The sequence below is a fragment of the Hemitrygon akajei genome, chromosome 23, assembly GCF_048418815.1.
Source record: "Hemitrygon akajei chromosome 23, sHemAka1.3, whole genome shotgun sequence".
Taxonomy (NCBI): Eukaryota; Metazoa; Chordata; class Chondrichthyes; order Myliobatiformes; family Dasyatidae; genus Hemitrygon; species Hemitrygon akajei.
The window spans coordinates 14193705-14207793 of record NC_133146.1 but is presented as its reverse complement, the minus strand read 5'-3'; the positions used below and the strand labels follow the sequence as shown (position 1 = coordinate 14207793).

Sequence of the window (14089 nt, the reverse complement as noted above, 5' to 3'; positions counted from 1 at the left end):
TGTTGTGGCAACCTTTAAGCCACTCAAAGATTAATCTAAACCTTCCCTCCTACATAGCCCTCCATTTTTCTATCATCCAGCATTTAAATATCCCTAATATAGCTTCCTCTACCACCATCTCAGACATGGCATTCCAAGCACTCACCATCCTCTGTGTGAAAAATTACCTCTGACATCCCCCCCACTTCCCTCTAATCACTTTAAAATTAAAATTATTGGACATTTCTGCACTGGAAAACATCTCTGGTTATTCACTCAATCTACACCTCTTGTCTTCTACACCTCTTTCAAGTCACCTCTCACCCTCCTTCACTCTAAAGAGAAAAGCCTTTGCTCGCCCTATCTTCATAAGACATGCCCTCTAATCCGGGCAGCATTCTAGTAAATCTCTGCCCTCTCTCTAAAGTTTCTACATCCTTTCTATAAAAAGGCAACCAGAATTGAAAACAATATTCCAAGTGTGGTCTAAACAGAGTTACAGCCTACCATGGAGAACTTTATCAAATGCCTTACTAAACTCCATATCCAACATATCTACTACTCCATCTTCATCAATGCTCTTTGTCACATCTTCAATCAGGTTCATGAGGCATGACCTGCCCTCACAAACCAATACTAACTATCCCTAATCAGACTATGCTTCTCTAAAAGCTTATAACATAACATATAAATCTCATCTCCAAGAATCTCCTTGAAAAACTTGCTGACCACTGAAGAAAGGCTCACTGATCATGTTTAATGCCAATTTAGTGGATCAGGTATTGTTCTGTGCTATAGAAAAGGCTGCCACAGTCACAAGATCAAACAAGTGAATGACTGATTGCAGTCAGTTCAGTCTCACCAAAAAACTGTAATGAGTCAGCATTCTTGCCACACAGTGATGTGTACATTCTGGAATAGCACAGAAAACAAGAATTCCCTGCACTCTAAACAGCAAGTCTGAATTCAACAATGAGCTGTGAAACTAATCCCAGTTCCCATCCATTAAACCAGATGTTTGCAGACCACAAGACAACCCATTCATGCTCATTCATTCAAATTAAACTAGCCATCATTTCCACGTTCTCTGGGATGCACCCTCAATTCTAAATCTGTCCCTTAGTAATGTGAATCTTGGTCGGAATTTGCATTCACAGAATTATGACGACTTTTTTAGATATGAATTAATAACATTCATTTTGCCACCTTAGAACATAGAACAGTACAGCACATTACAGGCCCTTCAGCCCACAATGTTGTGCCGATCCTCAAACCCTGCCTCCCATATAACCCCCCACCTTAAATTCCTCCATATACCTGTCTAGTAGTCTCTTAAACTAGTGTATCTGCCTCCACCACTGACTCAGGCAGTGCATTCCACACACCAACCACTCTCTGAGTGAAAAACCTTCCTCTAATATCCCCCTTGAACTTCCCTCCCCTTACCTTAAAGCCATGTCCTCTTGTACTGAGCAGTGGTGCCCTGGGGAAGAGGCGCTGGCTGTCCACTCTGTCTATTCCTCTTAATATCTTGTACACCTCTATCATGACTCCTCTCATCCTCCTTCTCTGCAAAGAGTAAAGCCCTAGCTCCCTTAATCTCTGATCATAATCCATACTCTCTAAACCAGGCAGCATCCTGGTAAATCTCCTCTGTACCCTTTCCAATGCTTCCACATCCTTCCTATAGTGAGACGACCAGAACTGGACACAGTACTCCAAGTGTGGCCTAACTAGAGTTTTATAGAGCTGCATCATTACATTGCGACTCTTAAACTCTATCCCTTGACTTATGAAAGCTAACACCCCATAAGCTTTCTTAACTACCCTATCTACCTGTGACGCAACTTTCAGGGATCTGTGGACATGTACCCCCAGATCCCTCTGCTCCTCCACATTACCAAGTATCCTGCCATTTACTTTGTACTCTGCCTTGGAGTTTGTCCTTCCAAAGTGTACCACCTCACACTTCGCCGGGTTGAACTCCATCTGCCACTTCTCAGCCCACTTCTGCATCCTATCAATGTCTCCCTGCGATCTTTGACAATCCTCTACACTATCTACAACACCACCAACCTTTGTGTCGTTAGGGAGAGGGAATTGGATGTAAAGTTATTTCTTTCACAGTCACCCCACACTTGTGCTGCATTTCAGTTAGTCTTTTGTCTCATCTATACCCTCGCGATCAATGCTGCCTGAGTCTTGGGACTTGGGCAAGGTTTAATAGACGTAGTTTGTGGATTGGACTCTGTAGTTCACGTTATGTGTTTCTGGCTTCTGGTTATTCTTTTTAATTACTATCTTGTGCAATCTTGTTCGGGCAGACTGGCCCAGCGGCCTGCAGTCAGTGAACGACAAAGCACTAAATTGAAGAGAACCGCACTAAACTGAACATTCCTAGACTGTTTCAATGACTGTGATTTGATGTTTTATATTCTGTGTTTCTCACTCGTTTTTTGTCATTTGCGTGATTCAATTTTTTTTTGCATATTGGGTGTTCGATGTTTTCCTTGAATGGGTTCCATGGTGTTGCTTTGTTTCGTGGCTGTGTAGGAAGACGAATCTCAGGGTTGTATACTGCACACATACTTTGATAACAAATGTGCTTTAAACTTTGTTGAAGGGTCTCAGCCCGAAAAGTCGACCAAACACAGAAGTCAATTTGTACACAGTAGGATCTCAAAATGAGATGACCAGGTAATCTATCATTATGATGTGGATTGAGGGATAAATATAGACCAGACCACATTCAAAATCAAAAAGCCATTACATTAAGTACTTCCACCACACCATCTTAGTTTATTATCTAACATACAAGGAAGTCTTGAAAGTGCACGACATTGGGGGAGCACCAATCTATATCATGCACCAACTTAAATGATAGTTAGACTCAAGCCAAAAGGTCATGGATCAAAACCTGTACTGTTTTGCACAACACTTTACTGTATAGGCGACCTGGGTTCAATTCCCGCCCCTGCTTATAAGGGATTTGTACGATCTCCCCATGATCACATGGGTTTTCTGCAGGTGCTATGGTTTCCTCCCACAGTTTAAAGACACATTGGTTGGTAGGTTAATTGGCCATTGTAAATTGTCCTGTGATTAGGCTAGGATTAAAAATCGGGGGATTGCAGGGCAGCAAGGCTCAAAGGGCCGGAAGGGCCTATTCTGTGCTGCATCTCAATAAATAAATAATTGGAACCTTATGACTGAGCAATACAACTTATTGCATTGGTAATACTAGAAGTTTAATTAGGAGGTCAGTGATGGGCTTAGTGATGTGCCGGACCCCAGCCATCGTTCAACAAGATCAAAATAAAAACATTTAATTGGAATTATGGACAAACATCAGAATCAGGTTTATAATACCGATAAGACTTTATGAAGTTTGTTGTTTTGTGGCAGTGGTACAGTGCAATACACAAAATGTACTATAATTTACAACAACTATATATTTAAAAATATTGTGCAAAACAGACAAAAAATAGTGAGGTCGTGTTCACGGACTATTCAGAAATCTGAAGAGGAAGAAGCTGTTCCTAAAAAGTTGTGCGTGCCTTCAGGATCACGTACCTCCACCCTGATGGTAGCAATGAGAAGAGGGCATGCCCCTGGGAGCTGGAGTTTTAAACACGTGCAACCTTCTGGCCTTGGCCCTGAAATTCCTCCGGTATTTCACCTCACTAACAAATGAACAGTGGCAGTGCTCTCATCTCCATCAGCTCAAATCAAACTATGGATTTGAGCACAAAATCTAGGCTGAAACTTGAGCACAATAGTAAGAGTGTATTGTCTTGGGAAATGCCATTCTTCATGACACGGTGATATGTATTGGGTAGCAGATTGGAGATACCTCTCTACCAAAGGTGATACCGCTAGTCTGCAGGTCACCCTTGGGCAAGGTGTAGCACTGCACAGCCCCCTGATCAGGGTCATGTGAAGCCATGGGACAGGCGTTTGAGCAGCTGGTGCAGACACTAAGTGCTCAGTTATGCAACTATGACACCAGGCAGACAACCTCTGAAGAGTATTGACATTGGCTGGGGTTACCTGTATTGTAAAGACACTGAACAAAAGGAGGCAATGGCAAACCACTTCCAAGAACAATCATGGACATAAGAGCATGACTGGCCACGCCATGCCACACGGCACATAATGCTGATGATGATGATGATGGTGTTGAGACACTTCCAGCCACCAATATAAAACAACTTGTAGCACTGGGAAGGAAGCATGTCACAACAGCAGAAGCTTTCACCTGTTACTGATCTCCACCGAAGTGCCCCAGGCTTCAGTGCAATGGATGGAAAATGCAAAGTGAATTCGGGAAATAAAGCTGAGATTGATTTCACATTCCATCTAAACCTGGAGCTGTTCCAAAAATGTGCCCCACTCACTAAGATCAAGTATAAGGCAGGTTGAAAGTGAAATCAAAACTGGTAGGAAATTCCAATTATGTATCACCGTCTCATACAAATATGCTTGGAATAGGGTTGAGGAATTCTATTACAGCAAAGGCCAGGGTGTAGTCATATTCAGGACACAATACTGGGCCGGGGGAAGAGAACTGACACAGCCTCAGATGACCATATGCCCATGGCACATTATCTTGTGTAAAGAGGGAACAACAACAAAATGTGTGTCAAGTTCATGAAGTAGCACTATCAGATGAAGCTATTCAATATGATAAGTAATATATCAGCAGAATGACACAGCAAAAGGCAATTCACTAAAGTGTACCTACATAGGCTCTTCAAAAATCAATTAGTCCTACTCTTTCCTTTAAAAATCTGATTCCCTTTAGTTATTTTTAATTGAATCTCCTTTTACCTCTTTTATATAATGCATTCCAATCTGAAAATCATATCGACCTTGGTAAAATATTTCATTGATTTTATTGCATGGAAATGTACCCTCTGTAACTGGGACAGTAGAGGGGAATCCAAGTGAGACAGCAATACACAACAGGAGAAGCAACTTGGTGATGGCACTAATTAACAGGGTTATTCTTAGCTGAGGTAATGTGTGTCAAATTTGGACAAGAACCTGAGATTGATGGCGTAGTGGCATCAGCACCAGACTCCGGGGCGAGAGGTCCCGAGTTCGAATCCGGCCAGCTCCCTTGCACGCTCTCCGTCCATGCCTGGGTTGAGTGTCAAGCTAGCAACTCGACCTCATATAAAAAAAAAACCTGGAGAGGGATGGGCTCTGCCAGGTTTCAGCAATCACCAAAAAGATCGGTGCAAAAAGCTTGTCATGACGGCGCCCCGACAACTCCACCAGGAGTTAAGGGTGCACACACACACTCTGAGTCTGAGGTAGAGCTGGGTGTTTGTAGAATTTATAAAAAGACACCGTGGTTGGTCATTCTGCAGGAGGAGAGAGGGGGTTGGAGCAGCTTTCAGAGATTGCTATTCAAGATTAGTTCAGATCATGGTTTAGGTTACTGCAGTGACTAATTATTGTATATGTGTTCTTTAATCCTTATCAGGGTTTCTAGCATTCTAAAGCAGACAAAACAGCTCAAAGAGTTGAGTATATGCTGAGAATGTGCACAATGTTGTCTGTTGTGTGACAGCTTTTATCAGTCTGAACAGATCACATTAGCGTCCCAGACACAGAAAAGAGAACTCACTGACATCTTACTCACAAAAGCATGCCACAGCTGATTCTTGCCCCGCACTTGATCAGAAACTTGTGAAATAGAAAGTCACAAGACAGTATGGTGTTAAGACAGGATTACTTAGCTGAAGATGGAGCAAACTAGTGCCCCACACATGGAGGAGCATGCTCACTGGCATCTTGCATTTGCAACTGATTTGTACTTGATCAAAAACAGGATCACAGGATAGAACCTCTCTTCATCTCATTTTCCTAAGCCCAGACACAGTAAAAATAGAACTGCAGATGTTGGAATGAAAACAGAAAATATCGGACTGCACTGAAGTCAGGCAGCATCAGGTCAAAGACCTGATTAAAATACGAGGGGGGTACAAAATTAAGCTGAATGAAGGAAAGTATGGGGGGGGGGGGGTTGCTGCCAGTATGTATGTATGTATGTATGTATTTATTTATTTATTTAAACACAGAGGGTGGTGAGTGTGTGGAATTTGCTACCAGGACTGGTGGTACAGGCAGATACATTAGCCGGCATTTAAGAGACTATCAGGTAAATGCATGGGTGAAAGAAAAATGGAAGGCTATGTGGGAGAGATGGGTTAGATTGGCAAATGCAAGAAAGTCTGCAGATGCTGGAAATCCAAAGCAACACATGCAAAATGCTGGATGAACTCAGCAGGCCAGGCAGCATCTGAGGAAAAGAGTGAACTGTCAATATTTTGAGGCTGAGACACTTCTTAGGGGTTAGATTGATCTTGGAGTAGGTTAAAGGGTATTGAGCTCCCCCCCCCCCCCCCACCTCCTGTTGGTTTTGTATTTTTTACCTCAGCCTGTTGAATTATTACAAACACAAGAACCTCAGTCCTCAGAATCGGAACCAACGAACCATGTCAGGCTATTAAATAAGTCCCATGCTTTGCTAAATTAAGCTGATGTAGCATCTATTTTGATTGAATCAGACACACTCATCATCCAATAAACTACACAGTTTTCTCATTCAGTTCCAATTACTGATCTTAATTCTAATATTCTGCCCCTTTCCAAGTTACAAACACCCAAGAGACATACAAACAAGTTAACCATAAATATTAGATTCACGAGAACCAGTCTTGGATGAAACGTATTTACATGCAACCTCCCAGCCGTAATTGCACACCAGTGACTCTCAAGAACACAAACTCCCTGTTAAACCCTGGGAGGCCACTTTGGAATAGTTTCTACTGATCCTCCTACAACACCAGTCTATGAAACTGATAGTGAAACCCAGGGAAACCAGCCATTGAATTTGGGACACACTGCCTCAGGCAGAGGAAGACAAGAATGAAATGCTCAAGCAAATGCTAGAACCTCAAGCCAAAAAAAGCTGCTGACGGGGACCTCAGTAGGTTAGGCAACACTTCAGTTAAAGACCATACACCAGGATTGGACACCCCGATATTTCTAGATGAAGATGCGAATTCTGATTCTGAAATGCCAACTGCCCATCTGCCTCCATAGATTCGCTGAGCTCCTCCAGCGTTCGTGGTCGGCCCATGCAATAACTCAGGTGGTCAGCGAGCATCTTGGGAGGAAAGTGGACGGTCGATACCCTTCAAAGGAGTGTCCAGTCCTGAATCAGGGTCTCGACTGGGAGCCGCACAGAACGCGGGGGTTAATCCGATCCTCCTCCCCACCCCCTCTGCAGGGGTTGAAAACTCACCCCCGACGGGTCGCGGATGAAGTAGCTGCCGCTGGAGCCCTGGCTGATGCGCTGCGGGTGGATGCCCAGGTCCTGCGCCTGCTCGGCCCGCCGGATCACCTCGGCGAACTCGGGCTCGTCCGGGAACTCGTTGAGGGCGCGCGGGCCCAGCAAGGGCTGCCGCTCGCGCTCGCGGCCCGCCCCCGGCGACCCGGGCGGCGAGGGGCCCAGGCCCAGGCCCGGGCCCGACACCCGCACCCCCGCGCCCGGACCCCCGCCCGACAGCCGAGGCCCGAAGGCCGGGCCCGGCCCTGAGGGAGCCGCCGGCGACGGAGGCTCTGCCAGCTGCGCCGTGGACAAGTAGCTGTCCGGCGGCTGCTGGAGCGGGGAGCGGAGCGGGCTGGTCTCGTCCATGCTGGATGGGGGCAGAGAGAAGGGCCGAACAGACGCGGCAGAGACCGACTCCCACAGTGGCAGCAGCCCAGCCACTGGATCAGGTGACGGCGCCACTTCCGCTTCGATTCCAAACTTCCGGTCCTGTTCCAAACTTCCGCTCGCCTCCATCCTGGCAAAGAATGCTAAACATAAAGAAAACTGTTATTGTGGGCGCAAGGAGCACCGCAGTTCCAGCACATCCCTTCCCCTGCACAGATGCATGCATCACAGTGAAAGCACAAGATTCTGCTCATGCAGAATTCGTTTATTTCGAAACATACAGTGAAATATGTATTTTGTGTTTAAGGTAACACATGCCGGGGAATGCCCGCAAGCGTCGCCACACATTCCTGTGCCAACAGCTCGGCAAGACAGAATATGCCCACAGTGCTGGACAGAACACAATAAGCAACAGAATCACAGCAGCAACACAAGCTCCTTTCCTTCCTTCCATCACCGAACCACAATCTTCCATCCCCAGGACAGGACTCCGGACACCGGTGGACTCGCGGACTTTCCCAGCGGACCACAGATACGCAGACCCAGCGGCCCATTCGGCGTCCACTTCCAGTCGACCTTCAGTATCGACCGGAGGACCGGCCAATGACGGGACCTTGAACTCCGGTTCTGTTCACCCGGTCCTGCCCACTCGTGTACCTCTCGGGCACCTGGCTCTCGTGGGCCCGCACACGCATATAAACGCCAGCATGGGGAAACTAGCCGAGCCGGTGGGCCATCAACCCTCCCACCAACTGGTCCTCCGGAACAACCTGCACAAAACTGGCGGGGCAACTCAGCAAGCCAGACGGCATCCGTGGAGGGAGATGGACAGCCAACGTCTTTGCCTCAGACTGGGAGAGATCTCATCGAATGGAGGATGTCACCTTCCAGTCGGCCTATTTCACCTCCCCCCACCTTTTTATAATGGCGTCCTTGTCACTCCTGTCCCGAAACATCGACTGTTTACTCTTTTCCATAGATGCTGCCTGACCTGCTAAGTTCCTCAAGCATTTTGTGTTTGCTGTTTGGATTTCCAGCATCTGCAGATTTTCTCGTGTTTATATATATCGCTGTATTGCTTTAGTAGCGACTGGGACTAAAAGCGGATTCGGTTTGTGCTCCGTCCAGTCAATTTTCATTCCTTTGAAAATGTAATCGAGTTGAAATTTGCTTTCATCGCCCGGGTAAATGCAGCGTCCTTGGGGATTTTATTGTTGCAATTGCAATTGATAACTCGCGTGAAAATTGCGCCCTTGTGCTTCTCAAAACTGGGTGGGATCAAAACTGCGTCCTTGACAACCGCTTGCAGCGACGCTGTGTCTGGGACACTAGCAACCACACGGGATGCGTCACCTTCTTAAAAGTCACCTTCGGGAACTGGGCACAGCAGAGCTCGGGAAGTTGCATCGCAGCTGCGATTGGGTTTGATAGCATCGTTTCACGTTGTTGTCCGTTTGATTTCCACACTCGGGTGGGCTTCTAGGTGGCTTCCCGGCTCAGCACTGTGTGAAGTGAAGAGGCGGTACAGAGTCCATGTCTTTCTTGGGGGACCCGCCTTTCTCCCCCGTTTCCAGCCTGTCCATCAACCTCAATGGACTGTCCTGTCAGGAAAGGTATGGCCAGAAAGGCAAAGCTAACAAATCGGCAACAAACACGGATGTTGGAGAAACTCAGCAGGTCAGGCAGCATCCACAGTCGACGTTTTGGGCCGAGACCCTTCATCAGGACTCACTGTTTCTTCTTCTCCACGGATGCTGTCTGACCTGCAGAGTTCCTCCAGCGTGCTCGGGATTTCCAGCATCTGCAGAATCTCCCGTGTTTAAAGTAAACCTGGCGATGTTGGAAATGTGAGGTGCTGGAGATGCTCGGTGTGTCACGGTGGTCAGTGGGACTGGTCAGAACCGAGCCGGAGTGGCCAGCTCCTGTGGGACTTGCCGGAAAATGGGCTGGAGGAGCCCGGCCGTCGCTCCACATTCCGCAGCCTCGGGTCTCCTGCGTTCGTTTCCCCTGCCCAGTCGGTCAGAGCAGGTACAGGGAAGCTGCAGGCTCTTGTGGAGATAAAGGATAGCACAAGTTATGGGAATGTCGGGGGAGGTCCAGTTTATCATTGTCACAAGTATCGAAGTACAGTGCAAAACTTATCTTGCTAGGCGGTGGGGGGGGGGAGAAGAGAGGAGGCAGAGTGGGGGGAGACGGGGGGGGGGGAGGAGGGAGAGTGGGGGAGACGGGAAAGGGGGTGGGGGAAGGGGAGGAGGGGTGGAGAGGGTAGAGGGGCGAGGAGGAGAGGGGGAAGTGATGGGGAGGACAGAGCAGGAGAGGAAAGGGGGTGGAGTTAGAGAAACAACCCGATCAGCGATTCACAGAGTTTTGATAGAAATTGTGCAGAAATAAAGGGAAAACAATTAACTCTAGGCCAACAGGACCATAAACTAGAACTTTCAAACTAAAGCTAATGCCGATTCTGCGGCTCGGTAGCAGTAGCTCAATCTTAAATAGCTAAACAACTTTAGTCTAATATTTTTTCCCCAGAACCAGGACAACAGTAAGCAGTTGATGTTGCTTTGTATTTAGTCAAAGCTCGACAAGACTGAAACGAGAGGAAGGGAGTTAAATCCCACCACATTGAAACATGAACCGGCTGGAACGTGCATACTCACGAGTTCGATTACTGAACCCATTCCACAGCCAGGGCATGCAGACATCGAGGCAGAGTCTGCAGTTGTGATACTTGAATACTGTCCATACAGATCAATTATACACACATGACATTAGGGTAAAGTTGAAAGATTACCTTTATTTGTTACATGGGTATTAACAATTCAAAAAACATGCTGTTTCGCGTCAACGACAGAGTCTGACAACGTGCTGGGGGCAGCCTGCAAGAGGTGGTCACAACCATTCACCCTTACATCTTCGGAATGAAGCCAGAGCACCCACGCGGTCACGGGGAGAACGTGCAAACTCCTCACAGGCAGCGGCAGGAATTGAAACCCCTCTCGTGACATACAGCATTCCACTTGCCAGCATCCTACCCTGTCACCCTGCAGGAAGTCCAAGTTAAAACTGTAACCGCTGTGAAACTGAAGTGTGGTTTTTCTCAGAGTCATAGAGTGGAGATCGAAAGGAGTGGAACAAAGATCAGAACAATTGCACTCAGTGGTCACTTCATTTGGTAACTACTGTACCTAGCAACGGAGTGTATGTTTGAGGTTTTCTGCTGTTGTAGCCCATCCACTTCAAGGTTTGACCTGTTTTGCATTCAGAGATGCTCTTCTCCACACCACTGTTGTTAACATGTGGTTAATTGAGTTATTGTCACCTTCCTGACAGCTTGAACCAGTCTGGCTGTTCTCCTCTGACCTCTCTCAGGAACCAGACATCACCTGCAAAACTGCCTCTCACTGGATTTTTTTTTGTTTTTGTTTTTCACACCATTCGGTATAAACTCTAGAGACTGTTGTGTGTGAAAATCCCAGGAGATCAGCAGTTTCTGAGATACTCAAAACACCCTCTCTAGCACTAACAATCATTTTATGGTCAAAGTCACTTAGATCACATTTCTTTCTTGTTCTTATGTCTGGTCTGAACAACAACTGAACCTCTTGACAACGGCTAACAGGAGAAAATCTGCAGATGCTGAAAATCCAAGCAACACACACAAAATGCTGGAGGAATTCAGCAGGCCAGGCAGCATCAATGGAAAAGAGTACAGTTGATGTTTCAGGCTGTGACTCTTCAGCAGGACAAAGGGTCTCGGGCTGAAACGTCGGCTGTTAACTCTTTTCCATAGATGCTGCCCGGCCTGCTGAGTTCCTTCAGCATTTTGTGTGTGTTGCTTTTGACAATGTCTGCTTGCTTTGATGGAGTTGCTACCACATGACTGGCTGGTTAATATTTGCATTAAGGAGCAGGTGTACCTGATAACGTGGGCACTAAGTGCATTTTATTTATTTATTCGTAGCGATACCGCACAGAACGGGCCTTTCTGTCCCTTTGAGCTACGTCACCTAACAATCACCCAATTTAATCCTGGCCTAATCACAGGAAAATTTACAATGCCCAATTAACCTACTAACTGGTACGTTTTTGAAAAATGAACAGAGCCTCTTTATTCCTTTTTATTGCACCGTTCTTAAGTTTCTTTCTTTCTTTATAATTTGTAATTTACAGTAACTTTATGCCTTTGCACTGTACTGCTGCCAGAACAGAATGTTACCGTATAGCGGGCAGGGATAGTAAATCTGATTCTGAAGGTACTGATGGTCTACCTGGGAACCCAAGAGATGGCGGATGCTGGAATCTGGAAAAACAAATCTGCTGGATGAATTCAGCGGGTCGAGCAGCATCTGTGGGAAGAAAGGGATCGTTCACATTTTGTACTGATGTGACACACACACACAAAATGCTGGAGGGACACAGCAGATCAGGCAGCAACAACGGAAAACAGTAAACAGTCAACGTTTTGGACTGAGACCTTCATCAGGACTGGTCAGGAGTGTTTAAACATCAGCAGTTCCAATCCAACATACACAAAAATGCTGCGGAGACATTTTCCAGACCTGATGAAGGGTCTTGGCCCGAAACACCAAAATTTATTCCCTAAATAGATGCTGCCTGACCTGCTGAGTTCATCTAGTGCTCTGTGTTGCTCAAGGTTTCCAGCATCTGCAGAACCTCTTGTGTCTAACATTTCCTTCCACCCCTACAAATGCTGCTTGACCCAGTGAGTATCTGGAGCAGATTTTAGAACATAGAACACTTCAACACAGAACAGGCCCTTTGCTCTATAATGTTGTGCTAACAATTGTTCCCTCTAATTTATACGGGTGCACGGCCACCCAGTAACTGAAACGTTTCCGCACAAATAGCCCATGTTGTCACACAGCTGTAGCTTTCTTAACATGAATTTAAAGTGCTGCTCAGTTTTCGGACTGTGTAAAAAAAAACAAAGATACCTTCTTAAAGCAATGTTTGGTCTGCGCAGCTGTAAAAAAAAATTAGTGTTGACCCTTTAGATTGCTCATGCTCCCATTTCTTATGTCTTTGGAAAATGATTTATAAATATAAAGTAGTTCAGGGTAGAAAAGTTAAGAAGCAGGCCTTATTCAGTGTGCCTGACATCCTAAAATGCAGTAAGTTGAAATACTTGAAATCTTTCACATGCTCTCCCTCTCTCTCTCTGTTCTCTCTATGTTGTTAACCACAGTGACACCCCCAAGCGCAGACTGAAGCTATCGCCTGAGAATGGGAATCCAAGCCCTGAGGCCTTGCTCGTTGCTATGGAGACCAAGACTCCCACAGGTCTGTACAAGCTGGCCGATGCGTTCTGTTGTTATGGAGTCTTACATAACATTATGGAGTCCTCCAGGGTGGAGGCAAAGGGTGGAAACTGAATACTTTCCAAGATTTTTTCACTTTTGTGTGTATTTGAGGAAAGGCTACAATGCACCATACACACTACTACAGACTAAAACTTTCTGATGTCTTAAAGATGCCAGGGACATTCAGAACATCTGGAAGCACGGACTGTAAACACGTTAGCTACTCATATGAATTGTGTGACTCTTACAGGTCGATCACCCAGCTCACCACAGGGACTGGACACCCAGAGAAGAAGCAACAGGTATTCTGTGAGCAACTGGGCATTGTAATCTTGCAGGTGTTTATTATGCTACAGGTCACAAACACGCGAAGATGCTGGAAATCCAAAGCAACACTCACAAAACGCTTCTCTCCCTTTCCAGTCTTGATGAAGGGTCTCAGCCCGGAATGTCTACTGTTTACCCTTTTCCATAGATGCTGCTTGGCCTGCTGAGTTCCTCCAGCATTTTGTGTGTGTTCCCTGGATTTCCAGCATCTGCAGATTTTCTAATATTGTGATACTATTACTACTATGAAGTCTCTTCCAAGGATGCCTACCCTGGAGAAGTTTAAATCTTCCCTTTGACGGGAGTTCAGTGAAACCTTCTCTCACAGCTCCCCCTCTGTGAACTCTGCTGCCCCCTTACTCTGACTTCTCCCCTTCCTTTCCAGTCCTGATGAAGGGTCTTGGCCTGAAACGTCGACTGTTTTCTCTTTTGCATAGATCTGTCTGACCTGCTGAGTTCCTCCGGTATTCTGTGTGTGTTGTTTATGTTGTAGATGTTTGTATCTCACCTACACCAGTGGCCACTTTATTAGTTACCTCCAGCATCAGAATCAGGTCAAGTATCACTGGCATATGTCGTGAAATTCGTTGCTTTGCTGCAACAGAACAATGCCATATGTAACAATTTTTTAAAACCTATAAATTACAATAAGAAATATATATATAAAAATTAAGTAAGTAGTGCAAAAGAAAGTTTAAAAAATAGTTCATTAGTTCATTGCCTAATCAGA

At 45.9% G+C, this 14089-nt stretch overlaps 2 protein-coding genes across 7 annotated transcripts in view; one reads left to right on the top strand and one right to left on the bottom strand.

Moving 5' to 3' along the window:
• Window positions 1-7907, bottom strand: part of pi4k2a (phosphatidylinositol 4-kinase type 2 alpha) — a 32694-nt gene extending 24787 nt beyond the window's left edge. The window contains exon 1 of the mRNA XM_073026979.1: window positions 7298-7907. Coding sequence (XP_072883080.1) covers window positions 7298-7840 — 543 coding nt within the window. The 5' untranslated portion in view covers window positions 7841-7907. The remainder of the gene's footprint in view (window positions 1-7297) is intronic.
• A 67-nt stretch (window positions 7908-7974) lies between these two features.
• Window positions 7975-14089, top strand: part of cdc25d (cell division cycle 25 homolog d) — a 32912-nt gene continuing 26797 nt past the window's right edge. For 2 of the 6 annotated variants that reach the window (XR_012096076.1, XM_073026980.1), the window contains exons 1-3: window positions 11499-12434; window positions 12918-13012; window positions 13283-13334. Coding sequence is in view for 5 of the 6 variants with exons in the window: in XM_073026980.1 (XP_072883081.1) it covers window positions 12319-12434; window positions 12918-13012; window positions 13283-13334 (263 nt within the window). In the remaining variant the exon portion in view is untranslated. Of the gene's footprint in view, window positions 9325-10040; window positions 10884-11498; window positions 12435-12917; window positions 13013-13282; window positions 13335-14089 lie in introns of those variants that run through there. The other 4 variants (XM_073026984.1, XM_073026981.1, XM_073026983.1 and 1 more) reach the window with 4 other exon arrangements.